At 47.7% G+C, this 27,974-nt stretch overlaps 1 protein-coding gene across 1 annotated transcript in view; it reads left to right on the top strand.

Moving 5' to 3' along the window:
• The window catches only part of COPB1 (coat protein complex I subunit beta 1), a 212,668-nt gene that overhangs the window by 12,647 nt on the left and 172,047 nt on the right, over positions 1 to 27,974 (top strand). The window contains exon 3 of the mRNA XM_086949640.1: positions 18,721 to 18,950. Within this exon, the coding sequence (XP_086805766.1) occupies positions 18,721 to 18,950 (230 nt within the window). The remainder of the gene's footprint in view (positions 1 to 18,720; positions 18,951 to 27,974) is intronic.

Raw genomic sequence — 27,974 nt, 5'->3', positions numbered from 1 at the left:
TTTTTTAAGACATTGCATGCGTTTGTTATCATGGCAGCTTCAACTAGCCCTTTCGTTTGCTGTTAGCTTTACTTCACGTGCTTTGTTTTCCTTTAAATGTGCACACACAAACTTATCCTTATTATTAAGTTGTTTAGCTTTGGAACTTCACAGTGCTTTGCTTCGGTTTCCTTTAAATGTGAAATGGAACTTCACGGCGCTTTGTTTTCGTCGGTTTTCCTTTAAATGTGCACACACAAACGTATACTTAATAAATTGTTTAGTTTTCATTTATATGTTTCGAGCTAATAAGTGTTAGCTTTCACAGCTCTTTGTTCTCCGGCGGTTTCATTTTAATGCCCGACGGGTTTCCTTCAATGCGCACAAACAAGCGTATCTTTTCCGTTGTTTTTCATTTTAATGCCGGACGGGCATTTAATGCACCACCATCACGAAGTATAGCTCCCGAGCCTAGCGCTGTTCATTAGTTTGCACAAATAGCGCCTTGCCTGTTCGGTGCCCTTCTCACTGTGCAGCACGGTATAGCCATGGTCGTCATTATGCACCTCACTCTAGCCAAGCTCACCACTGTGCAGTGTGCCGTGCTATGCTAATCGCTGTGCCGTGCACCATCACAACCTTTCTCGCCTCAGAGCAGTCAACCCAAGTTGTGTTATCGGTGTGACCCTTTTGCAGCACCTCCAACCTGAGGGCCCCCATTCAGCCCAAGGCCAATAAAGAGCTGGAAGATATGAGGGGGTGGGAGGCGGGGGGCTTTTTCGCAATCTGCCGTGGCGGGGACATTCGTTTTCGTGACACCACTGTGCAGTGCATTAGGAGTTTCTTTAAATAATTGAGTGTTACCCCCTAGACGTGAAAAGCACGAATGATGCAGTTTCCAAAACGGCAATTGGTAAATGAAAAGGTCATATCACTACAAGCATTATGTTTGGGTGTGTCTTTATACCCTGTGGCTCTCTATACCTGGAGCGTTTGCCAGCGTTGCTATTAATAGGTGCAAGATCAACTACATATGATTCTATTGAGAATAGTTGCACTTGAAGTGCCTGAGGAGTAGTTTAAATTTGGTTATTCATTTCACTTTTGTTTCTTTCAGCCAATTTAAATTCACTGTCATCACTTTTAATAATCAAGGCTGGCCACATCCTTATGCCCTCTGTTAGACTCGTCTTTGTGCCCTCTGTTTAGACTCTGTTTTTGTGCCTTTCTGCCCTCTGCATCACCACATCATCACTCAGCGCTACCCCAGCATCACTCAGCAGCACCACCACACATCACTCGGCGCCACCCCAGCATCACTCGGCGCCACCCCAGCATCACTCGGCGCCACCCCAGCACCACTCGGCGCCACCCCAGCACCACTCGGCACCACCCCAGCACCACTTGGCACCACCCCAGCACCACTCGGCGCCACCCCAGCACCACTCGGCGCCACCCCAGCACCACTCGGCGCCACCACATCATCACTCGGCATCACCACATCATCACTCGGCATCACCACATCATCACTCGGCATCACCACATCATCACTCGGCATCACCACATCATCACTCGGCATCACCACATCATCACTCGGCATCACCACATCATCACTCGGCATCACCACATCATCACTCGGCATCACCACATCATCACTCGGCATCACCACATCATCACTCGGCATCAGCACATCATCACTCGGCATCAGCACATCATCACTCGGCATCAGCACATCATCACTCGGCATCAGCACATCATCACTCGGCATCACCACATCATCACTCGGCATCACCACATCATCACTCGGCATCACCACATCATCACTCGGCATCACCACATCATCACTCGGCATCACCACATCATCACTCGGCATCACCACATCATCACTCGGCATCACCACATCATCACTCGGCATCACCACATCATCACTCGGCATCACCACATCATCACTCAGCGCTACCCCAGCATCACTCAGCGCCACCACAGCATGATTCAGCACCACTCTGCACCACTCTGCACCACCACAGCACCACTCTGCACCACCACAGCGCACCACCACAGCACCACTGTGCACTACCACAGCACCACTGTGCACTACCACAGCACCACTGTGCACCACCACAGTATCACTCAGCGCAACCACAGTATCACTCGGCGGAACCATAGCATCACTCGGCGCAACCACAGCATAACTCGGCGCAACCACAGCATCACTCGGCGCAACCACAGCATCACTCGGCGCAACCACAGCATCACTCGGCGCAACCACAGCATCACTCGGCGCAACCACAGCATCACTCGGCGCAACCACAGCATCACTCGGCGCAACCACAGCATCACTAAGCACCACCACAGCATCACTAAGCACCACCACAGCATCACTAAGCACCACCACAGCATCACTAAGCACCACCACAGCATCACTGGTTCAAATATGTTCTCTCAATGTTTCAAGCTTTATTACAAATGTCACAAAAAGATGTTAATATTTCAATTCTGTTCTTGGATTTTCGTCACAATAAAATACACTGAACATAATCTTCACAAAAGTTATTTACAAAAGTTTAAGCTACTGCCATTATAAATTACAATCACTTTAAGTATTAATGATTAAAAAAAACACATTGTTATTTGTAATATCAATACATCTAAGTCACGTAAATACAAACATTTTGCATTACAAATGCTATAGGTGTCACATTTGCGAAAGTTATAACTATTGGCATTGTAAATGACAAAGCTATTAATTTAGCTATTTTCAAAACCAACACATAAATAAAAAAAATTGTCATTTACAAGACCAATAGCTCAAACTTTCCTAATGCGAGACCTATTGCATTGCAAATGCTTGTTATTGCTGTGCCTCTCGTAAAATGATTTAGTGACATCAGTTCTTACAACATTTCAAATTGACCTTCTGCTTGCTGGTATTTGATCTTAGAACATCACTCTTTCTATTTACATGGCCAGAAATGAAATCTCAGTTTTCCTCAACATTAAACTTTCAAAGACCAAATGGGTCTATATGGTCACTGCTATTTGATTCTGTTTGCTACATGTGCTGTGCAAAATGTTTACTTGGTATTTGATTTTTGCCTGGAAAGCAATCGTACATCGCGTGATTGCCTCTCATTTGGATTACTGTAGTTGGCTGTATTACAGCATTCCTTACTATGCAATTGATAGACTCCAAATTGTGCTGAACTTGGCCATTAGACTTCTTTCTGGTCTTGCTTGTAAGGGCCCATGTCTTTCATCTTGGGAACCTACATTGGCTCCTCGTTGTAGAGATATTTTCAAAATTCTTTAATTTGTCCGCAAAGTCTTAAACAGTGCTGACCCTGCTTATCTGAACAGCAGGCTCAAGTGGTATCTTCCAAATTGTACCCCTTTCTTCTTCCTAGATTATATTACTTCAAATGTGGCAGCTGATCCTTTTCCTTTTTTAACATCTTAATTTATCGTTTATCACAAACTCTACCTACCACACATTACCCATGTAACCAAGTGAACTTAATCTGTCACTCTCAATGAGAGATTTCTTTAAAAACATTTTTTTTTAGCATAATTCACAATGTAAAATCTGCATAACATTATAGGAAAAATATGCATCTTACCATGAGCAGTGCCATTACTTGCACTGCATTGCGAAATATTATAGTCTATCTCACTACGCAGTACGGGTGACAGTGCAACTTTGGTAAGGAAGTGATTCCTCTGCCTCTAATACACTGGAACATCAATACATATTTGAAGTGATCACTTAGGCACTTACATTATTAAAAAAAAATAAAAAAGATTAAGGGCATTATGGCACATTTGATGAATTTCTACCAGAAATGCTAAACTACGTTACTACATATTAAATACCCTCCCCCATCCTGAATTGGTTTTATGTTCCTAGTGCCACATTTCATAATTTTGTATGCTAATAACATATCAGCCTTATTGCCTCGCTCATAGTAGGTCTGTCCAATGTAGAGGATCTTAGCTGCCTCTTTTGCTAGAAGATGCTGTAGTTTGCCCCTAACCCAACAGACCTCCCTCTACATGGTGAACTATTCTATTTGTGACATTGCTCAGCCTGCTTACAGCTGGTCCTGTGTTTTTTCTTTTTAGCCAGTCTTTCGAGGTTGAGATTGTGGTATATACCCCCCCCCCCCCCATAACTGCTTTTGCACAGTCCCAGATTATTGCTTATATAATTATGCCAATGTAATGCTTAATAAAGTAACATTCTATCACGTCTTTAATGATTTACTGCGCAGTTCGGTTTCTTCTTTTTTTAAAAAAATTTTGTCAGATTGCACAAGTAATGCAGGGCCCTGTTACCCAAGGAAAAACTGCAGGAATTAACATAACCGCATCAGCAGCAATCGACGTTTTCATTGTAAAGGCAAACATTTGCAAAGATAACCAGGAGAAGGGAAAAGGAGCAAAGAGGAAAGAGACCCATCCCCCCTTTCCCCTCCCCCCCCCCCCACCATCCCAAACCCCCTCCCCCCCCCCCCAACTCCCAGCCCCCAACCCATCTCCCCCCCCCCCCCCCCGCCCCAAAGGTCGCACAGTCCTCATTCGGTCCAATTCCATCATAGTAAGCAGTATACAGCTTAAAGAGAACGATAGAAGTAGTCCATTTGTCCTGTCCATTCCATATTTTACATTCCACTGCATTCTCCCCCTCACCCCTCCTAAGGAAGCCCATCTTGCTCTACTGGGGGCTCCAGCCACACCCCCCAGTAGTCCGGCCAGCGCTTCCAGATTTTAAAGTGCTTCCGCGGGCACCCCCTGGCTACAAAAATCGGACGCTCCAACCCCATGTAAAAATCTAGGCCCCTCTTCCATACAGCCACCGATGGAGCCCGTGGATCCTTCCACCCTTTAGCTATGTCTCTTTTGGCTGTCGTGAGGCCCAATAACATCAAATGTCTCTTGTATATGTTGCCCCCCACCCCATCCATGACCTGCAGTAAGGCAAATTGTGGCGTGCGGGGGAGCTCCCACCCCAATACCTCAGACAGACAATCCAGCACCCGACTCCAGAAACGAACAAGAGCCCCGCAGTTCCAGACGATGTGTAGAAACATCCCCTCCTCCCTGTGGCAGCGGAGACAGTCTGGCGAAGCAATCAGACCCGCCTGCCAAAGACGAACCCTCGTATAGTAGACCCTATGCAGGTATTTGAACTGGACAAGACGAAGAAGCATCGCTATGGCGGCACCCCTGGGTGCGGCCAATGCCTCCCTCCAATCTTCCTCCTCTAACCCACCCACGTCCCAAGGCTCCCTACGTTTCTGTAGTGTGGGGGAACTGTGCGTGACCAGTTATGTGTGAGATACTTTCTTCTTCTCCAGATCCCCCATGAACACTTTTGCCTCCAGTGGGCTAAACTCTGGGAGAGTCTCTAACCCCTCCAGGCTGGGGGACAGGGCGTGACGAAATTGAAGGTATCTCAAGAACTGGGACTTGGGCATCTCCAAACCGTCTCTAAGATCCTGGAAGGATTTAAGTTTAGTACCATGCATCACGTCCCCTAAGGTCGAGATTCCGATGCTGTCCCACCCCTTAAAGCCGCGCAGCGACGCCAGGGCCGGAAACCGTCCGTTGTGCCACAGAGGGGTCTCCTCTGTCAGAGTGTTCCACCACCCCATAGGGCGCAAAGCCTGTCGCCAGATGTGAAACACCACCGGGTGACCGCCGGCAGCGCATTCCGCAGGGATGCCGTATAGAGGATGGTGTGTAATGTATTTGAAACATCAAGTATTGTTCCGTGGCATATGCCGGGTCAGTCCTGTCCCCATACTACCACTCGTTTAACACCAATAAATGGGAGGCTTGATAGTAGGAGAGGATATCCGAGGTCGCTAACCCCCCACAGTAGGTGGAGAGGAAGCACGTGCGCAACGCCACATGAACCGCTCTCCCCCACCCCCACGGGGGTATTGGGTACGGGTGGTGCTGCGGTTGATACAGCAGGCGTGGGAGCTCCACCATTTTAAAAATCGCTGACCTGCCGTAAATGGTAAGCGGCATAGGCGACCCAGTTTTTAGGTCGGCTCGTACGCAATCCCTGACCGGCACCAGATTCCGCTCCCAGGACACGGCCGGGACATCCGACAGGAACATCCCCAGGTATTTAAGTCCTCCCACTGCTACCTGAAGTGCAGCGGCCCAGTCACCCACTGCACGATTCGGCTCACCCAGCATCCACCGTGTGGATTTGCGGGGGTTCATATAGAGTCCCGACGACTCCCCAAAAATCTGCATGATTCTCAGAAGACGCGGTCCCGATCTATGAAGGTCCGTAAGGAAAAAGAGGACGTCGTCTGCGTAGAGCGCAATTCTGTCTGACTGGCCCTGCGCCCATTCAAACACACTCATCTGTGCATCTATGCGCACCCACGCCGCTAACGGCTCCATAGCCAAGGCAAAGAAGTACCGCGCCGAATCTGAAATGTAGAGGAGACCGCTCCCGCAGCGCGAACAGAGGCCGTCAGGTCAGTGTACAGAAGGCGCAGGTAGGACAGGAAACGGGGGCCCAGGTTAAGCCGCGGAAGCAGTGAAAACAAGTACACCCAACTTAAGGAGTCTAATGCCCTGTCCATATCAGCCAGGAGCAACACAGCTTGCTGCCCAGTACCTTGAACTGCCTCCATCGCCACGTGCGCCCGTCTGATGTTGTGTCTGGTCGCCCTCTGCGGCATAAAGCCAGCCTGGTCCGGATGTACCAATCCTGAGATATAGGGAAGGAGCCGATTGGCCAAAGCCTTGGCCCGGACCTTGGCCTCCACATTGAGGATCGAGATCGGACGATAGGAGGCGTGCCGCTCCGGGGGTCGACCCGGTTTGTGAAATACCACCACCTCCGCATGCTTCCAATCCGGGGGGAGCCTGCCCTGATCTCTGGCCTCCTCCAATGTCGCCCGATAGTGTGGAGCCAACTGGGTATTGTATTTCTTGAAGAATTCACTGGGGAAGCCATTCGGACCGGGGGCCTTCCCAGAGTTCAATTCCGCCAGGGCGGTGCCCAGTTCCTCATCTGTCAGAGGAAGATAAAATTCATCTCGCCCCTCATCAGATACCGTCCTAGGGGGCAGGGGCATAGACACAACCCAAGACCAGAGGAACCTTCCCCCACCATACCCTGTACAACCAGATACCTCCCTTGTGTGTTCGTCCAAAGCTTTGTGTGAGTGTAGAGGATTCTACGGTGTATGAGTATAGCCACACCCCTGGACCCCCTCAGGAACCCAGCATGATAGACCTGCTGATAACCAAATCTCTGCAGACACGGGGCTTTAGTGCCCATCAAATGGGTTTCCTGTAGGAGGAGAATGTCTACCCCAAGTCGCTTCGCCTGTCGCAACACCGCTCTCTGCTTAATCTTGTCCAATACCCCACGGACATTCCAACTTAGTATACGCAGGGTACTATGGGTCCCCATGGGTTTATCAGCGCAATGCGTCATCTGAGAGGTGTTTCAGGTATCTCACTTCCATACCTACGTATGGACAAGGAAAAACTAAACAAGAAGGACCCCTGAGGCAGTGCAACCCCACCCCCACCAAACCATCCCCCAACAAGCAACCACCATACCCCCGCCCTCAAAACCTCAAAACAGTTGAAGTACCTGTCGCGGCAAGGTGGGCACCCCATCCCAAACGTGGGCACCGAGGTCCCCCATGCCAATGAATGCCCACCCAACGACCCATATCAACTTAGCCCACCTCCACCCACCACCAAACCCTGAGAAGGGAGGGGGAAGCGGCCCACACCATATTTTCCTCCCGCAGCCAAGAACTAAAGCACAGAACCACAGATGTCCCACAAAGGGGAGTCCGCAAACCCCCATAAAGCATACACATTACACAAGTTACAGGTTTGCTGCTCAGTGTCCAGAGGCATGGGGCATCCAGGTCGAGGCCCCTCCAGAGGAGGAGCGCTGTCGCGACTGGGATCGCCAGTTCCCTTCTCGGCTGGATCCCCGGGCGACCGGGATCGCCAATTCCCTTCTCGGCGAGATCCCCGGGCATTCTGCGATGGGGCCCCATTCACCGAAGAGTCAGAATCCAGCCCCGGCGGCGTGTGCGGTCGCACTCTCACTGTCTCATCGGTCTCCTTAAAGACCTCCTCTGGGGTATCAAAAAAATGAGTGCGTGCCTGAAATACCACTCTCAATCGGGCGGGAAACAGAAGAGCATATGGGAGTTTAAGGTCTCGAAGACGAGCCTTAGCCGCCTGGAACGACTGGCGCTGCTGCTGCACTAAACGTGTGTAGTCAGGGAAGACTATAATGCGACTGTTCTCAAATAGGATCGGTTCCTTAGCCCTGGCCTGTTTCAAGATGACATCGCGGTCATGGTAATTCAGCAGTTTCGCGAAGACTAGACGCGGGCGGGACCCCAAAGGAGGCTTCTGGATCAGGGCCCGTGAGCTCCACTACAAAACAGAGAGACAGGGGATCCGGGGGGAGCCAGCTCTCCAGCCATTGGGTCAGAAACTTTTCCATGTCGCCCTTCTCGCAGCCCTCCGGAAAACCAACAAAGCACTGGTTATTGTGTCGGGCACGTCCCTCTGCGTCTTCGGCCCGCAGGGCCAGGCCCTTCTGGACACTCCATATTGGCGACTTGCCGTTTCAGGGCCGCGACATCGTCCTCCACCCCCGAGAGCCTCGTCTCCGCCTCCGTAATACGAGACACAGAGTTCCGCAGATCCTGCCGCAGGAGTGTAACATCCCCCCCCACTGCGCCAATTTCAGCATGCAACATATCCCGGGACTGCGTGATTGCCGCCATCAAGGCCGCATTGTTCGGCCCAGGCTCCTGCTGGCCCCCAGTCGCTCCGGCTCTCAGCTAGGCCCTGTAAATTTATCAATAGGCCCATGCGTCGGTGCCCCCTCCTCCTTTGCCTCTCGTCATGGCAGCCAGTCTCCAGCGATCCGATCCTCCCACGCCTAGGCCCACGTTGCGACGCGGGTCCCCAGTGACGGTAGTGTTCACCAGGCAGAGCCCCCGTCTGGCCCTCCACAAGAGTTCCGTCGGCACCAAGGAGGGGTTGCTCGGGGGTAAAAGGGGGCCACCCTGCACTCTCCTCACTAGTACAGTGCAGTCTCAAGGCTGTGGGTCCAGGGCAGGGCCCGTAGTAGCAGCGTGTCCACACACGATCCCTTGCAGAACCCCTGGCACCGTCCCAGGCTCCACCGCCGATCCACTGCGCGTCCGCCAAGATCCACTGCACGCAGCGCCACCAGTCTGTCTCTTACCGGCACTCAGTGGATTCTTCTCCTCAGGGCCCCGCTCCGCTCACTTGTCGAGAGGCCCAGGGCACCGGTCAGAGCGAAGCGCCCACCGCCAATATCTCGCCGGCCCAGTGCGCACCGTCGCTGCAGCACTCGGCTCACCCACACTCCACTGGCCGCGCCTTCGATTCCATGGGCCCTCAAAATGGTCACAATGGGGCCCCCACACAGGCACCGGAACTGAAGCAGGGGGCCACTCCACACGAGTCTTACAGCGCCCCCGGGCTCACCCAGCTCTGCCGCTCAGGCCCGGCGCCACATGTCTGCCGTCCCCGCAGTTTGTTTTCTCAGCCCCAGTTTGCTCAGCCTCCAGGGTTCTCAGCATAAATCAGTTGGTGTGTCTAAGTGAAGCCTAGTTGGAGTGTTTTCCATTAGCATTATTGTCTCAATGTCAGAACCTATTTTCAGGGGCCAGTTGTCTCGAGATAAGTATAAAATTGATCCTCGAATAGGTTCTGTGTACATCACAGAAACATGTGAAATCCTCGTCTGCCATATGTTGAGAACACTAAATATCTAAGCGGTTGCTGCCTTCAACCCGTGGATGAGGTCGGGTATCTGAATTGGATTATCTTTTGTGAGACCTGTTGATTGCTGGTGAGAGGACAGTATTTTTGAGGAATATATATGCATAGAATACCTGCATCATTTTTGGGAGTGAGATCTGTGAAATAAATGGATCACCAAGCTGACCTCTAATTCCAACCAGAAGCCCCACCTGTTGGACAATTTCCCCTCCAAGTGAAATGTCAAACCTCTATGCAATAGAATCACTACCCCTTTCGTTTTAGTAGTGTTTGTGGCACGAAATTGGGACAGGAACCAATACGCGCAGATTCTTGGTTGGTTGTGCCTGTAGCTACAAAGTGAGTCTCCTGGAGGAGGACAACATCTGCTTTCATATGTTTTATCCAGTGAAATATCGCTATTAGGGAGAGTTGAGGCCCTGCACATTAAGATAAATATTATATATAGTGGATCATTTCTTTTTGTAAGTTTAATTGCTGAGTGGTAGTCGCTTGTGGTGGATCTGGCTAGGTAGTTAACACTGTCACCCTCACGTGTTTGTCCTGTTTGCCTTATGTTACTCCCACTACTTGGTTTATCATAGAGGTGCTCTTGTTTTTTCTGACCTTTAAACAAACTGTTCTTTTTCTTTGGAAAAGTAACATGATTGAGGTCATCCAGTGTAAGTTTTTGGTCTTGTTCATATGCAGAGTAGATTCTGTCTGTATTATCTCGACATGTGGTCACCTGCTGGAGGAGTGTAGCAGTTGGCGAATACTGCCTGAATATAGAATTCTAGACCTTTGTTAGGGATATCTTTTCTTATGCTTCTGATGCTAATTATATTTCACCTGACTTATTGGTGGTTCTGTTCAATGGTTGTTCTACTCCGATCTTGTTAGTCTTTTTCATGCGTAAAATCTGCCATGTTAGTGTCCACCTGGTGACGGGTACCTCCGTTTTTTTAGGTCTCGCAGAACTGCGATGCAGCGCACATGCGCTGGTCCCTCTGCGAGGCTTATTGTTATTGAGGAGATTTCAGAAGTGGAGTTTAAGCCCCGCCCATCATTCTGATTGGCTGGCATCATTGTTTATGCTAAACGGTTGCTTCTGATTGATAATGAGGCTTCTTAGTCCCTCCTTGTTACCGGCCCATCTTGACTGGATCGTTTACTTGCAGTGTTACACAGTATCCTTCATAAGTCGGTAGGCACTATGTTTTGTCAGCTTGAAAGGCGGACAGTGGTCTTAACTCCTACATCTGCTTAAGCTGTCCAATGTATACTGTAAGTTGTGGGGGACGCTTGTGTGGCCTTGGGGCGCGTTATCCACTATGGAGTATGCAGAGCCTTCCTGTCCTACTTGCCCGCACTGAGTTCGGGATCTCTTGCCTCGCGTGGCCTCGTCCGCTTTAGTTATGATTGTCCCTTCCAGTGCGTGGCATCACGTCCTATCCCTGTGGACCTTTTATGTGGGAAACGCCCCTTTAATCCCTGCACCTTTCCTGCAGCCGGAGGCTCTGTCCAGGTACATAGCCTGCAGGCCGCCCCACCCCACCCCACCATCCTGCCCTGCACAAGGGATGGGGTTGTTGTGCGCTACTAGAGTGCCTTGTGAGAGTCTGTCTCACGTGTCCGGACGGTGAGGCGCTCGGGTGGTGGGCGGGGTAATGCCAAGATGTGAAGTTATCACTGGGCTCCCGCTACAGGCGGTGCCCCGCCTGACGCACCCGTCCCTGCCTGTCCTGCCAGCTCCATGCATCACATCCTGCCGCCCTTCTTCTGGTCTTGCTGCCCGTCGCCGCTCCTGCCGGTCTGTGCTAATGGGGGCCTGGAATGGAGACGGGCAGTGGTTACTTGTTCATATTGAGCCAGATGGTAGCCCAGGTCATCGCCTCGGGCACCGGGTGGTGGTGCTGTAGACGGGCGCAGGGGTTACATTGCGAAAGCTCATGGGCATTTCCTCTGGCACGGGGTGGCGGGGCTGCAGACGAGCCCAGGGGTTACATGGCGAGAGCTCATGGGCATTTCCTCGGGCACGGAGTGGCGGGGCTGCAGACGAGCGCAGGGGTTACATGGCAAGAGCTCATCAGCATTTCCTCTGGCACGGGGTGGCGGAGCTGCAGTGGTTACATGGCGAGAGCTTATGGGCATTTCCTCTGGCATGGAGTGGAGTGAAGGGGTTGGGCCTGGAGACTGGGGAGTGCTCAGTGGTTACATGGTCACACTGAGCTGGAGGGGGGCTGCAGCAAGGGTTGCAAAGTGCGTTTCAATCGCAGAACAGAGTGATCATGCATATTGTACTTTGTTTACCCTGTCCCTCTGCAGCTCTAAGGCAGTGCTGTGCCGAGGCCGGCCTGGGCCCCCCTCGCACAGCATAACCTGTGTGGCTGCCAGTGGTTTGTCTCCTCTGCGGGCCCTGGTGCCCCTCTCTGGATGATTGACAGCAGAGACCCTTACTGCCCATGCTGGCTGACACGTGCAGACGTTTGCTGTGCTAGCGGTGAGGTGTTCACGCGGAGCCTGCTTGAGAAGGCCACTAAATGTGCGCATACCTTACCTTACTGATAAAACTACATTGTACACAAGTGATAAAGTGTGGACATCGGGTTTCAGTAAATATTTATCATTTGTGATTCACCAATTAAAGTGTCTTGATTTGTTTGTCACACTTACGTTACTCCCCAAAATGGGCTTTGCTTTCAATCCTATGAATGTCCGCTTAAAACATGGTCTGCACAATAGTGCATTGAACGACAACTGATTTATTCATTCAACTGCTTTAAAATGAAGTCTGCCAGTTTGGGGTTGTAAAAGGATACTCTGCTTGATGGTGGTCCCAACTCATATTCAGTAGGCCTGTTGAGTGAAAATACCGATAACAAATTACTGCAGATATGAAAGTAAAATATTTATTGTAGCCCTTAGACATATGTCTGTACTCCGTTCCGATTCTTTCCTATTTTATCAGCTCAGCTGAACTTCATGACTCATTTTAGTTTATATATTAGTAACTAAATATTCATAAACTTCCCACACACATCAATACAGTAGAAAGATATAAGCAAGAACTAATCGGAATAAATACAAATACAATACAATACAATACAATACAATACTTTGGCTTTCCTAAGGCAACTGTGGGTGAGCAGACATGGCTCGCTCACAGGAGTTGGGTTAGGGACTAAGGGCCAGATGTACGACCTTTTTTTGCAGTTCAAACGGGAAATCTGCTCGTTTGCGACGTAAAATAGGTCTACCCCATGTACAAATCCTATTTTGAGTCGCTAACCTATCACCACCTCGCAACATGGGGTTTGCGACTTGTGAATGTATGTGAAATATTTTTTAAGAGCAGGCAGTGGTCGGACGGACCACTGCCTACCCTTAAACAAGCATTTGCAATAAAGTCGGTCTCACATTTACGTAAGTTTAAGCTATTGGTATTGTAAATGACAATGCCTTTTATTTCTGTTTTAAAAATGAAAACAAAAATAAAAGGTATTGCTATTTGCAATGTCGATCGCTCAAACGCACGTAAATGCGAGACCTATTGCAGTGCAAAATCTAGTTGTACATAGTGATCACGATCTGAGAGAGATTTGTTGTAGGCTTGATGCAAAGCCATAATCTCTTTGCAAAATTTTAATAAAAGTTTGTGGTTTTCTCTTTGGTTGCTGGAGTCTGGAGATTCAAGCTTTCTGACTTGGAAATGAGTGTGCAATGACTGGACGGTATCCGACTGAGTTTGGATTGTCAGGCTTCTGGGCACTTAGCATGTCTTTTATTGATACTGATTTCATCTGCATATTTTATTCCCTTCCCCCCCCCCCCCCTCCCCCCCCCCCCCCCAAGTTTGCTGATTGGGTTGTGTGCTGATGCATCTAACTCATACATTGTGTGGGTATTCTCTCCTGGCGCGTTGTTGTGCTATCCTCCGGTGCCGCTCAGCTACAGGTCTCTGCTGAGATCCCTACTGTGAGCTTGATGTAAATTGTGCCTCATCATCTTTCTCGATTCAGAAAAGGGGGTGGCGATGGACAGAGTATCTGAATTAAGCAGAACACTCCTACCCAGTCAACAGATCAGGGCTTGATCCATCACCGTTTTTTAGCTCACAAATTAGTCTGTCCCTGGCCCATGATGCACTGGGCCAAGGACAGACTAATTTGCATGTAGCCAGGTTCTGAGCTGGGATAGTGCAGTGAGCTAAAAAACAGTGATTGATCAAGCCCTGATCTGTTGACTGGGTAGGAGTGTTCTGCTTAATTCAGATACTCTGTCCATCACCACCCCTTTTCTGAATCGTTTTGTCCACCACAAGCGTGGAAGGGTATGCTCAGACATGAGTCCCTTGCTCACTGCACCATCAGGATTCAAGCAAGCCGGGCCGAAGACGGCTGTAATGTCAGAAACCGGTCCCCGGAAGCTTGTTTCCTTTCCAGTAAAAGAATTGACTTGGTAGTTTGGTCTGCCCTGTTCCCATGATGCACTGGGCCAGGGACAGACTAATTTGCATGTAGCCAGGTTCTGAGCTGGGATGGTGCAGTGAGCTAAAAAACTGTGATGGATCAAGCCCTGATCTGCTGACTGGGTAGGAGTGTTCTGCTTAATTCAGATACTCTGTCCATCACCACTCCCTCTTCTGAATCATCATCATCTTTCTCATCGGCCCGCTGTGCTTCACTACTTCTCCAGCATAGTGGCCTTCTTGGATGTGGCACGCAGTGCTCAGTGCCACTTGGAGCTAAAATGTCCTACCTTTCCACTCAATTTGTAGATTTTGTTTTACTTCCTTCGGCACCCCTCATCCCCAACTCTGGTAAGACAGTTCTTGTTCCAGTAGCGTTGGCCTCCTCCAGGATTCTATCCTTTCTCCAATTCCTTTCAATTTGACCTAACTCTTTTGGCCCACTTGATTGGGTTGTTTGGTTGAAATGTATTTTGTATGCCGACGACACTCAAAATATTGCAAGTTTTAAAGATAACATCAGGGCAACAACCATACTACATGAGATTGCTTGTTAAAGGTACAGCTATGGATGAACTCTAATCCTCTTAAACTAAACAAACTAAAGACTGATCTTGGCCCTTTCGAAACCTGTTGCCTCTGCAAGCTTCTGGCCACCTAGTTTTGATCCTTTACCTTCTGCTGTTCCAGTAGTAAGGATCTTGGACATCAATATTGATGTGGCATTACCGTAAAAGAACCAATATCAGCAGTGGTTTAGTCCTGTTTCAATTACTCTGTTTTAAACCAGTGTTATACTCATTTACACTATCTCAAAGGTCACAATTCTAAATTCCTCTATTTAATCTCGTTTCAATTACTATATCTCCATTTATTGGCATTACCCTTCACCTGCCGGAACTGCAATCACGCTTTCACCCACACCAACATGCCAGCTCCTCTCACCTCTCAGCCGACCATCAGCGCACCTGACTGGCTCAACTGCGATAAATGTGCGATCCCTCCACAAATACGCCACAGAAATCTGGGATCTCCTCGAGGCTGCCTTTCCCGACATCGCCTTCACGGAAACCTGGACCAACCCCTGTTCTGGACTGAACATCACAACCGCCATCCTGGACGGCAACAAAATTACCTGCAAGTACTGCACCGACCGACCAGGAGAAGAGGCATCGCGGTCTTTCTCAGGAAAACCTCTGACTGACCAAGCACTCGAACCACCCAACGACAACCATGGAACACGTCCACTTCCAGATCCAGACCAACACCCCAGCTGCTGCTCGCCGTTCACAGACTCCATTGTAGACCTCATCGCACCCCAGGCCCTTGCTTCCACCGAGCACATCCTACTCAGGGACTTCAACTCCCACCTAGACAACCCCAGCGACCAGAACACCGACTCGCTACTGGAGAACCTTGCCAACATTCGACTCAAGCAGCTAGTGACTGCACCGACCCACACATCTGGACAGATGCTCAACCTCGTTTCTCTGCCAGCGGGAACATCACCTACAGCCACATCACCGAGCTCCTCTGGACCGACCACCACTGTGTACATCTCTGCATCGTCAAGCCCACCGTACACCATGCCCTCATCACCCCTCCCCACCTCACCCTACCGCAGAACTACTCCTCGACCTCCTCGGCACGACCACGCCTCCAACACGAACTGACGCCAACTCCACAGCTCATAATCTTCAATGTTGGATCTCCTACTGCATTAACACTCTGGCACCCCTCAAGAAGACACCAGGCAAGCAACACTCCAAGCTGGTTCATTACCGCCCTTCACAAGTCCAGAACCACCTGCCGATGACCCGAGAAGAGATGGAGGAACAAAACAACCTCAGAAACCCACGCAACCATCAAATCCGCCATCAATGCACACCAAAATTCTTTTCAAAACTACAATGAAAAAGGCCTTCAAAGACAGAATAAATGCAAACTCACAATACAGCAAAGAACTCTTTGCCATCGTCAAGGCATTCGCCTGACCCAACAGTTAGACCACAGACGTCCCATCCTCCCAAGACCTCTGAGAAAAACTCTGCACCTTCTTCCACCACAAGATCAGGCAGATCTACGGTGGCTTCAGCACCCAAGACCCCGCCAATGCGCCCAATCCCACATGCAACCACGCCACACCCCAACAGATTGTACTCAACTGGACTCCGCTTACCACAGGCAACATACTCAAGACAGTGAAGAGCATCCCCTCAGGAGACCTATTGGATCCTTGCCTGTCCACTTCCCAGTTGGGTTTCTGAAGCAACCACAGCACCAAGACCGCACTCTTTGCCACCACTGATGACATTTGCTATCTCCTCGTCCAGGGAGAAACCTCAGCCCTCATCCTTTTTTACCTCTCAGCCGCCTCCGACACAGCCTCCCACCGCACCCTAATCACCAAACTCCATGCACCCGCATCCACCATAAAGTACTGGACTGGATCCACTCCTTTCTGATCGCTCAAACACTGCAAGTCAGACTACCCCCCGTTCCTCTCAGAACCTACAGAAAATAGCTGCAGAGTAATCCCAGGACTCCTCCCTGATCCCCCACCCTCTCCAACATCTACATGGCTCCCCTCGCAGCCATTGTCATAAGCCACAGACTCCACATAATCTCCTACGCTCTGACAACACCCAGCTGATTATCTCACTCACCAATGAACCCACAACCACCATAATCCACTTTCACAACGAAATGAAGACAGTCACTGCCTGGATGCAAGCCAGGTGCCTCAAGCTCAACTCGGGCAAACCGAAGTACTCCTCCTAGGACCCATCCCTTCAGCATGGGATGACTCCTGGTGGCCCACTGCACTAGGAAGCCCTCTCACCCCATCGGACCAAGCGCGCAACCATGGCATCATACTGGACTCCTCGCTCTCAATGAACCGCCAAATCAACGCAGGATCCTCATCCTGTTTCCACACACTCTGCCTGATTCGAAAGATTTTCAGATGGATCCCCACAGAATCCAGACAGACGGTCACCCACACACTACCTCACCAGTAGACTGGACTACAGCAACGCACTCTACATCAGCATCACCCAGAAACGGCTCCGGAAACTACACCATGTATAAAATGCCGCAGCCAGACTGGTCCTTGAAGTCCCCCTCCACAGCCACGTGACACAACACCTCCGACAACTCCACTGGCTCCCTATCAACAAGAGAATCCCCTCCAAGCTCCCCACACATGCCTACAAATCTCTCCATGACGAGGGACCAGAATATCTGAACCACCGCCTCACCTTCCACACACCGGCCAGACCACTGCATTCCGTCCAACTTGCCCTGGCCTTCATCCCACGGATCCACAAGACCAGAACTAGCGGAAGATCCTTCCCCTACCTCGCCGCCAAGACCTGGAACACCCTGCTCCTCCACCTCGGGCAATCAGTGTCATTGACGCAGTTCATGAATGACCTCAAGAACTGGCTCTACAACTGAACCTCCACATCCAGACTTATCAGCAGCCCCCCTCTACCCTCAGCACCTTGAGACACTAACAGATGAGTATCCATGCTCCATTAACACCTGATTGAGTACCAGCCTTTCTGACACAACTGTTCTAAGATGTTGCAGCTAAGCTGGTGAACGGCACTCTGTGTAGCTACCATATATCCAGGGTGTAGGCCAAACTTCACTGGCTGCCAATGAAAAAAATAATTGTATTCAAGGTATTATGTTTGGTACACAAAGTAATTCACTCACCCAGTCACAGCTCTATGAGATCTTGCTTTATGCTGTATTACCCTACGCTGAACCTGACATCAACTCCGTCAGAACCTTGTGACACTTGGATTTCGTTGAAAGACCATAGAGGGAAGAGCTTTCTCTGTTGTTGTCCCCCAGATGTAGAATTATCTTCCAGATGTACTCAAAAAAAGGAGATTTTTTTTTTTTAGTTTTAAGAAGAATCTTAATACATGGGTGTCTTTAGATATTTATCGCCGATTTTCAGTAGATGCAGCTAGAAACATGTTTGACCTGTGTTTAGCGCCATGATACTCCAGTGGGGTGACAGCTGCAATTTAGGAAACAAGCAAACATAAACATGAAACCTGATTGCTCTGTGATTACTAGACTAGGCATAAGTAAAATTATGCAACTTGTTAAAATTTCGATAGGTTTCTATTGTACATAGTTATTTAAGGAAAATTGGCAGCACAAATCAAATACTTCACTTTGCCACTAGCATAAAAGAGACTGTCATGGATGACTGCCTGGATACCATTATTGAAATGCAGGTTTTTTATTGTTTTTTTTTAAAATAAATTACTCTGGGTTTCTCAGAAGTGTACTTTAAAGTAATAAAGTTGATTACATGACATAGTTTGCTGCTGTCCAAAGCAAAAGAAGAGTTGAAAACTTAATGCTTACTTGTGTGTTTCTGCATATTATTGTTTTGTGCATTTTTAGTGAACTAATTTTGGCATCCTTTTTCCTAACAACAGAAAAGGGAGATGTAAAGTCAAAGACAGAAGCTCTGAAGAAAGTCATCACAATGATCCTTAATGGAGAGAAGCTCCCAGGCCTTCTGATGACGATCATTCGCTTTGTGCTGCCTCTGCAAGATCACACCATCAAAAAACTTCTGCTTGTTTTTTGGGAAATTGTTCCAAAAACAACTCCAGATGGTCGGCTTCTGCAAGAAATGATCCTAGTCTGTGATGCTTACAGAAAGGTAAGCCCTTGCCTGATTGGCAAATGCATTTCAGTATTTTTAGGTGGAGATGTATATTCATGTGATTGCCAGGCTTATGAGAATGATTTATGCAGAGGGTTGGGTAATTGAGGCAAGAAAATATAGTCTTGCTATTCAGACTCTAGAATTTCACACTCAGTATGCATCTACTTATTTTCCTTAACTAGTGGACAGAAAATTGAAAATGCTTAAGTGGTGCCAGTACAGACCAAGTGACTTTCTTTACCATAACATTTTAAATGTAAACTACATTGCTGCTTTTTGACGTACAAAAAAGAAAATGGAAGGCTTAAGGTAGTAAAGATGAACTATGAAACAAACTGTAATCAAGCCTGAAGTGTACTGTAATTCCATATAATTATCAAAATAGAACCATATTATATAAAATGTATTAAGGGCATGTATACTAAAGTCGCAATTATTAAAGCAATACAGTTGTTCCACATTGACACAACTGAATCATAAGAGAATGACCTCTACATTCAGTACAACAAATTCTGCATAACAGCGTTGTCGGAGAAACGTAGGTAAATGCAGTATTTGCGTCACAGAAAAGTAGTTTGCTTTGTTGATTTTACTTCGTATTGTGTTTGCTACCAATTCATACTGTTCATCTTGTAGCTATTAATTAATGTGTACTATAGCTCTATTAAAAGTACATAGGAGCTTTTGGAAAAAATCATCTGTTTTTGCCTTTGTCTAATTAATGTTTACGTCCAGCAGTTTTAATGTACTGCCCAGAGCATTGAATCTAAAATACGTTATACTTGTATAGTAAAGTCAGCCCACATTACATAGTTTAAAGCTGTAAAACTAATAGATCATTAAAATTTGTCAATTCATAGGGATGCTTCTGTTCCCCTACCACTCCAAAGGTGTTGCTCTTTAAGCCATGTCACATAAGTTAAGACCTAAATCTGAGTAAAGTCAGAAAGATGTTGCTAGCCCTGCAGGTCTAACTATTTAAATAATCTTACTCTAATGCACTTGACACTTATTCTCGTTTCAAATAGCGTGAGCCTAGGCAAATATTTTATTTCACTGAGTCACCTTTTTCTTTATCATCACATAGGAGAGCACCTTCAAATATGTGAGTTCATCATGTCTGATGCACAAACAAATCTTAAGTTTGATTTAATATACTAAACATTTGTTCCATGTATAATAAAATTCTAGTCCACGGAGTAGAGTGCACATGATTCCCTACTTGCCTCTTATTTCACTAATAGCATTGTCATCAGAGGGGGTGCATGAATGTTACTCAATTCTTATTTAAAGCTTAATTTTAATTAAAATTTTTACTAACGCATGGTGCGGTAGCGAGCTTTCTTTTACTGATAGACATTCTATATTGAAGTGGCCACAAACTTTTCCAGTGCCATACAGTTTTACTGATTAAAACTAACTAGCGTATAGCAAATATTTATCATTTGTCCATCACTGAGTAAGATTTGGTTTGGTCCTATGAAAATATTTGCTTCCATTGTCTTCAGAATTACAAAATAATGATTTCATAACTATTGGAATGTATTTTGAAATATTTGTGCAGTTCGTTTACAAGCTTGAATGTTGCGCGCCAGGCCGGAGTTTTAGACAGTTAAATTTACAAAATCCTCTAGCTTTGCAGTCAGAGTAACAAAAGTAAACCCTACTCTCCAGCATAAAATAAGCAGCAATTTTTAAGAAAGATATTAGCTGCCATTTGCCCTCTGTCTTTGATCGAACACAAATGCGACAAGATAAAACGAGATTTAAAGGTATCTTTATTGCTCATTAATTTCCTGAATGAACAGAACACTTGGTCTTTGCCAGCTCGAGCTCTCGCCAGAATGGTTCAGTTGGCCCTAAAAATAGCTCACTTATATAATTTGACTCGCCATAGTAAATGGGCAAGTAGATTTCTTGAAGCCTGAAAGGCCCCTTGTGAGGAGCAGGAAACTGGGCTTTTGTTGCAGGGTTCCACCCACTTGTTGCCCCTTTTTAGGTCGAGCCTAGCACAGTGCGCATGCGTTGCTCTAGAAAATGACCTCTTGGAATCACTTCAACTTTTCAGGAAACTCGGGCGTGTGGCTAAAAAAAGCCACATACACGAGTTTGCTGAAAAACTGAAGTGATTGGCCATTGCTTGTGACTTTCAAAAATGAAAGCACGCAATTGCCCAAAGTCGGGTGCATGTCCCACCTTTTCCAGTAAATGTTTCCTCCCACGGCCTCCATCTTGTGGGAGTGAGCAGCGACGCGCAGGATGCCATCTGTTGTGGCTCATATTACAAAGCTCGTTTTTACTTTCTTGGCCGCGCTTGTCTTCCTTACAGTGCACACGCACCACTCGCGGGACGCTGCAGCTGCATTCCTCGCATCCCACCGCGTTTTGCCTGCGGGATAGAGCTTCTGCAGTGCCTCCTTGTTTTTTTGTGTGTACCTGGCCTTGGAATCCGGTATTGCTAGTGAGAAAGCATTACAACTGCATGCATCATACATACTGCAATAAATAAGTACCGGACTGGATAAACTACCTACACCTGAGGTGGCACAACTTTCGCTCGCTGGTGCTTGTGAAGGGCCCCTGGGGGACCACTTGGGCTCACTCCCAGCCGATGGTGGCCCGCCGCTGTGCACCTATCTCAGTTTAATAAGGTTAAAGGAAGGGGGGTGAGAGGGAGAGCAGTCTCGGGATTGGGGTTGACGGGAGCTGAAAGCAAATTTCTTTTTAAGTGGGTTCAGGCTTGCAAGCGTCTCTCGCTTCCTCCCAGTGAAGGTGCTTTAAGAAAGCACCAAACAAAGGAAAGAGCGGATGAGGCTTCGAGTCCCCTGCAGACCTTCACCACTCCTTCACACAGGCCTCTCTGGAGCTCTGTGGTGCATCTCTCCTAGCTCGGACGTCATCCAACCCCACCATCCGTGTGACTCCGCCCCGCCTCTCCCTTTAGGCAGCTCTTATATACACATCTCCCCTTTGCCTCTGCCTGACTCGTCTCAGCCTGTGGGGCTCCACCTGCACCCCGTCTCTCCACCATGTAACGCTTCATAACTGCACAAATGACTTTCTGCCCTAAACTTGTACGACTCTTCCGTTCCGTAGTGGAGTTTTCCACTGACTCTGCTTTTTTTAATCTCCATCTTTAAGTCCCTCTGACAATGCTATTAGTGAAATAAGAGGCAAGCACTCTCCTCCGTGGACTAGAATTTTATTATACATTGAACAAATGTTTAGTAAATGAAGTCAAACTTAAGATTTGTTTGTGCAGCAGACCTGATGAACTCACATATTTGAAGGTGCTCTCCTATATGATGATAAAGAAAAAGGTGACTCAGTGAAAAAAAATATTTGCCTAGGCTCAAGCAATTTGAAATGAGAATCTGGCTTTTTTTACTCCTTTTGCTTGCATGTTTGTTTACTGCCTTGTATTAGTTCCCCTCTTTTCAGCCTCTTCCACTGCAGTCTCCGCAGTCTCTGTTCAGCACCCCCCACCGCTCAATAGGGAGCTGTACTTGGGGGAAGTCATTTGGGGGCTGCCCTTCCTCACTTTGGGGCTGACCTTCCCTCAGGGACTGCCCGTCCCTCACTCGGGGGCTGCCCGTCCCTCACTCAGGGGCTGCCCGTCCCTCACTCGGGGGCTGCCCGTCCCTCACTCGGGGGCTACCCGTCCCTCATTCGAGGAGATTCCTGGCTTCATCCTCCAAGATACTTCTCTGTAAATACGAAGGATGTGAAAAACCAAGTGTCCTCGCCCCCATCCTTTGGTATGTATTTGGCAAGGAAACTGCCCCCCCCCGGTATGTTCCTGACAGGAAACCGATAATACTAGAGCTGCATTTGACGCAGACGAGACTCTGCAGACCCACCCACTTTGTGTCCTGCACCGGCACTGCAGATAGACACTAAAGTTTTTTTTTATGTATTTATTTGCTTACGGTTTTTATATAGCACCTCCTAGTACTAGGGAATAGGAGCGCTTTAGCATAAACCGCGAAGCATAAGGACTCTCTTGAGAAAGGCATCCACAGTAGCATGGGAAAGGTAGTTTGGAAACTCTGTTTCCAGCACCTAGATCAGGGTTCACCGAGCTGGTACTGAGGGCAGACTCGCAGTGAACACCTAATGTGGAAGAGCTGGAGGCAAGGTGGGCTTTTTGCAGGCTTCTAGCACCTCGTCAGGGGTAGGAAGCGTTCTATAAATGCCATTTAAAGCGGACAAACGCCTTAGAATAATCTACAATCTCGCACAAACATCGGCTGTCTGTACTGTGCTAACAACATAAGCTTCATTCAGCCCTGCCTTACCAGTGCCTTAACATGCTGCAAACTATCTGTATCCTAAAAATAAATACAAATAAGTGTAACCGTCTAACTTAAGTAGGTACCGAAGACACAGGGGATTGTAGGAATCGGGGATCTGTACTTGGGGGAAGTCATTCGGGCCTGCCCGTCCCTCACTCGGGGCTGCCCGTCCCTCACTCGAGGAGATTCCCGGCTTCATCCTCAGAGATACTTCTCTGTGCAATTACGAAGGAAGTGAAAAACCAAGTGTCTCTGCCACCCCGGTATGTTCCTGGCAGGACGTTAACAATATCTAGAGCTGCATTTGACGAAGACGAGACTCCGCAGACCCACCCACTCTATTCGTGTCCTGCCGGCTCCGAGAGACAGACACTAAATATTTTTTAATGTATTTATTTGTTTATGCTTTTTATATAGCGCCTCCTAGTATTAGAGAATAGGAGCGGTTTAGCATAAACTGTGGACTCTCTTGGGAAAGGCATCCCCAGTAGCATGGTATAGGCAGTTCGGAATCTCTGTTTTCAGCGCCTATATCAGGGTAGATTAGAACATTTCATGTGAGTTAGAAAACATGAAATCGTTTCCATTGTGCCCAGTAACTTTATTAGACAAATAGAAACGTCCATATGCCATATTAAAACGAAATGTGTTGCTTTTTTATTTTTATTTTGTTGCATTCATCAAGCCCTGATCACCTACTACCGTGTAGTAATATTAAGGTTGCTCTGTTTTGCTTTTGCATCGTTCCGGGTTACAAAGTATCAGAGTTACCCAGTAGTGATGTCACACCTTTGTGCCTGTACGCATTTTGAGATCCTTCACAGAAAATTTATTAGCACCCCCTTTTCCGTCTGATGCCCAGAGGAGGAAAGTCAATGGCAGTCCTGGGAACAAAAGCATGGAACTACCTACCCATCAACTGAGAATCGCACAAATGGAATCCATGTTTAAGAAAAGACTGAAAACCTGGAACCCGAGAGAAGCTACTTCTCTGTTGATATGCAATTGTAGAGTGTTACTCTTTGTCTTCTGTTCCCCAAGAAAGATGTTAGCCAAGCCAACGCTTTATGCGAGATCCCCACTCTTATTAACTGTTCACCCAAGATAACATGGGAGACAGTGTCAAATGCGGCAGAGAGATCCAACAGAATCAGCACTGCCACCTTTCCTTGATCAAATGCGAATTTTAGTGTCTCCAAAGGGAGTAGCAGGGCTGACTCAGTTGAATGCCTGGCCCTAATTCCTGATTTCCTGGGGTGTAACATGATGTTTTGTAGGAGAAAGCATTTAGTTGTCGGTTTACTAGCTTCTCCTTATTTTACTTAAGCAGGACAGTAAAGAGATGGGTCTAAGATTGGACAAGGTGGATCTGGGAGGTGTTTCTTTTGGAGTGGTTTAACAGAGGCAGTTTTCCAACTATCCGGTACTAAAGCTTGCCTTAGTGAGGAGTTTATGATCTGATTGATTATTGGATTAATGGTATCGATAAGTGCATGTAAGATCTTCGGGGGCAGGGATCGCATGGAGAACCTGATTTACTGTGATGATAGCATGTCTGGACTGTTCAAGGGTGATCTCCCTAAAGTGGTTTTGCATCTGTCTATTTTCTAGATCCTGATCTAACCTTTCTGTTGATAGGGTATCCGTTAATTTAAAATCCTTTTTAAAGTCTCCAACCTTTTTGTCAAAGTAGTCCGCGATCTGGTCACATAGTTTTTGTCACCGTGAGATTTCCTGATCGAGCATTTTAGGATGAGTAAAGAATTCAACAATTTAAAAATGTATTTTTGCTCAGACGCTGCCTGCTTAATAAGGTTGGTGTAGTGAACTTTCTTTTAACATTTGATATTCATATGATAGTCTTTAGGGGCTGCTCTGAAGATGATAAGCTCTTTGTTATTATAGTTCCTCCATTTCCGCTCAAGTTTTCTTCATCTGCCTTGTAGCTCTTTTAGCGGAGGGGTGAACAAGGGAACCGAGGTTTTACCCAGGGAGGCTCTGCGGAGTGTGGCCACTGGTGCCAATTTATTGGCTAGTGCGGCCATCCATGTCATTAAATATATTCGTGTCAAGCGAAGGATCCCCTGTTTCAATGGGCTTACCGAATTCTGCCAAGGTGTGCAGATTAGGGATCATTAACATTTTATTCAATTTTTCTGTATAAATGGTGGTACCTCCAATCGCGAAAGGGATGAGCTTGTGGTCAGACCAGGTTAGTGTAGCCGGAGCGGTCACTGTGACATTGTTGGAATTAGTACAAATTCCATCCAGGGTATGCCCAGTCTTATGTGTTGACGTTGTTATCAGCTGCTTGAGTCCTAACGTTTCTATTGTTTCTATAACGTTTTTTGTAGTTGAGCAGTTATCTGCTTCCAAGTGAAGGTTAAAATCCCCTAATATGGTGAAGTTTGAGTACCTAACTATCAAGGCACTGAGACTTTCACCAAGGGTGTCTAGAAAATTAAGGCTGGTCCCTGCTGGCTGATAGATCAAGGCTCCTGCAAATACCACTGAGCTAGCTAATTGTAGACGGAAGCCTAGACTTTTTGCTCCCTTAATCTCTGTGATATCAAACGTTGAACATTTTAAAGTGTCCCTGTCAATAATTGCTAGGCCCCCCTCTCTGTACAGGTCTATCTCTTCTAGATCTAGTATATTTTGGAGGAAGGGATTGTACAAGGTCTGGGTTGGACCAGTCCTTTAGCCATGTCTATGTGATTAAGAGGCCATCTAGGTTATAATATAAAATTAAATCATATATACGCAGGGCATGTTTTCCTAATGACCTAACATTCACCAGGCCACAGTGTAATGGTCTAAGGTACATAGTTGGGTTTACTTTATGGACTTGGTCGAGGGTAAGTGTGGTACTGGCTTCATATCTAAGTTCTCAGCGGCATTTTAAGTATGTGCCTAAGCCTAGTATTTTATCTACATGCAGGTGATGATGACAGTCACTAACTTGCAGGTTAAACAACAATAATTAATCTCTGGAATAGCAGTTCTTTGGATCACAACCAGCATTTCTGGACGCTTTTGTGAAGCGGAAGGGGACAGACGGGCTTGCCTTAGGCGTGACAGCTGCGCATCTGCCTCAGCATGTGGAATATATTGCTGGCCGGAAGAGATCAGCGCGCGTGCTCCTCCCGCCGCAAACCTGGGGGGTGTGTGTCTGGAAGCCCTTCAGCAACGAACGGGAAAACCGTGGCGGACCGGGGGCACCAGATGAAACCAGAATGCAGTAAGAGTTTTTCCTGCTCAAACTCTAAAACATCCTTTTTAAAAGTTTTGGTAAAACAATCGCATATAAATGCCCCGTCTAAAATGCCCTGTTAAAAAGCAAAAGGCAGAACTAGCAGCAAAGTAGTTTGAATCATTACAAGATACTTAAAAACAGGATAACAAGCGTTTGAGGCAAGCCCCTCTACACTCGCCCGCTGCGTGTCCTGCTCATCATGTGGAATATATTGCTGGCCGTAAGAGATCAGCACGCTATGCTCCTCCCACCCGAACACCTGAGGTGTGAGGGAGGAGGGGTTGGGTTGGGTTGGGTTGGGGGTGGGGGGGGGGGGGGAGAGGGTCTGGAAGCCACTCCGCAACAAACTGAAAACCGCGGCGGACCGAGGGCACCAGATGAAACCAGAATGCAGTAAGCGTTTTTCCTTTTCCTGCTCAAACTAAAACATCCTTTCCTTTAAAAAAAGTTTTGATAAAACGATCACATATAAATGCCCAGTCTAAAAGTATCTTCCGTTTTTGTCTCCCCAGCCATATACGCGGGCTACTGAGTACCTCCACATTAGTTTCTCCGATTCGAGCAATAGTTTTATTTTATCTCTCAAGAGCACAAGTTGTCAAGTCTCCCTCAGATTCGGGTAAGGCCTGCTCCAAGCAGATCGCCTGGGCTTCTGGGATGGTAAGGTGGTTTTCTAGTGCTGAGCGTTTGGCCTTAAGTTGTCCCATGGTGAAGCCTCGAATTGTGGCTTTGCCAGCCTCCCAGTGTGTGCCCGGGTAGGGGACTGTATTTTGGTTAGCGAGAAAGTATTGTTGGAGTTCTTCCCCGATTGTCGCCCGAAATGTGTTGTTTCGAAGAAACCAGTTGTACAGCCTCTAAGTGGGGCACGGCGTTTCCAAGGGGCCTCCCATTCGGCAGTGAAGGTGAGATTGGTCCGATATGCCACGAGGGAGGATGCTAATGTCCATGAAGTCACAGCAGACTGGGGCCGGCATGAAGACAATATCAATACATGCGTGAGTGGGGTGTGTCGTGGAGGTGTTGGTATAGTTTAGTGTAGTGTTCTGGGGTTCCATGTCCTCCAAACGTCACTTAGGCCTAACTTTGCTGCCCACTCTGTCATCCTCCTAGCCTGTAGTGTCCTGCACTGGGAAGGTGTGCCTGTGATGTCTATGCCTGATTGCATGACCGCATTAAAGTCGCCCCTATCACTGTCCGGCCTAGCGGCAGGGAGGATATATTGTCGCTGGTCCCGTTCAGGGTGGCTGTCTGGGTTGCCGGGGTCATCTATATTGACACCAAGTTGACTGCCTCTCCTCCCAAGGTCCCCACTAGGGCCACAAAGCTGCCTTGAGGGTCTGATTACATTAGTGGGTACAAAGGGAAGGGTGTGCCGAAGTAGGATTGCCACCACACGTGAACCTCTCTCAAACCCAGAATGCCAGATACTATTGAATCCATGTCTCGCGGGAAAGGGGTAGTGGTTAC

The sequence above is a fragment of the Lissotriton vulgaris genome, unplaced genomic scaffold (genome assembly GCF_964263255.1).
Source record: "Lissotriton vulgaris unplaced genomic scaffold, aLisVul1.2 SCAFFOLD_2515, whole genome shotgun sequence".
NCBI lineage: Eukaryota > Metazoa > Chordata > Amphibia > Caudata > Salamandridae > Lissotriton > Lissotriton vulgaris.
Note: the sequence above shows the minus strand (reverse complement) of the source record. Positions and strands in the feature narration are given on the sequence as shown.